Raw genomic sequence first — 560 nt, 5'->3', positions numbered from 1 at the left:
GGGGGGGGGCACATCGAATGCGAGCATGGGAAGGGGGGGAGGAGGAGGCCCCGCCTGGTGAACACGTACTGACGGAGTGGGTGGTCGAGACGGAGAGCGACAGGGAGGTGGCCAGCAGGAGCCAGATACCGGCGGCGACGAGGGACGTGAACATACCGAGCATCAACACCTCCGGGGTGTCGGCGAACATCTCGGGATCGGCGATACCGCGGGACACGGTGTCGACGACGGCACCGCCCATGAGCACGGAACCGGTGAACTCGAAGACCGAAGCGAACATGACGGCCTGCTTGAGGGTGAGGGTCTTGGCGCCGACCGAGGGGCCGAAGGTGTTGGCCACGTCGTTGGCACCCATACCGAAGGCCATGATGACGGAGGCAATACCACCGACGATCACAATCCACAGGTACGGGGACATGGGGTTGTCGGACCCGGCGCTGGAGGCGAGCGCCGAAATCATATCAACGAAAGCCATGATAGGTGTCTGTGGGGGAAGGAGGGGCGAGGTGTTGTTTGGAGAGGGGAGGATGTCAGAAGGGCACCGGGGGGGGGGGGGGGGG

At 64.8% G+C, this 560-nt stretch overlaps 1 protein-coding gene across 1 annotated transcript in view; it reads right to left on the bottom strand.

Annotated features, from left to right (window-relative positions):
- Nucleotides 1–560, bottom strand: part of H696_00043 (hypothetical protein) — a 2,836-nt gene that overhangs the window by 1,747 nt on the left and 529 nt on the right. Inside the window, exon 2 of the mRNA XM_009493877.1 lies at nt 70–484. Within this exon, the coding sequence (XP_009492152.1) occupies nt 70–475 (406 nt within the window). The 5' untranslated portion in view covers nt 476–484. The remainder of the gene's footprint in view (nt 1–69; nt 485–560) is intronic.

This window comes from Fonticula alba (genome assembly GCF_000388065.1).
Source record: "Fonticula alba strain ATCC 38817 unplaced genomic scaffold supercont2.1, whole genome shotgun sequence".
Classification (NCBI taxonomy): Eukaryota; order Rotosphaerida; family Fonticulaceae; genus Fonticula; species Fonticula alba.
The sequence above is the reverse complement of the archived record's forward strand: the minus strand, read 5'-3'. Positions and strand labels throughout refer to the sequence as shown.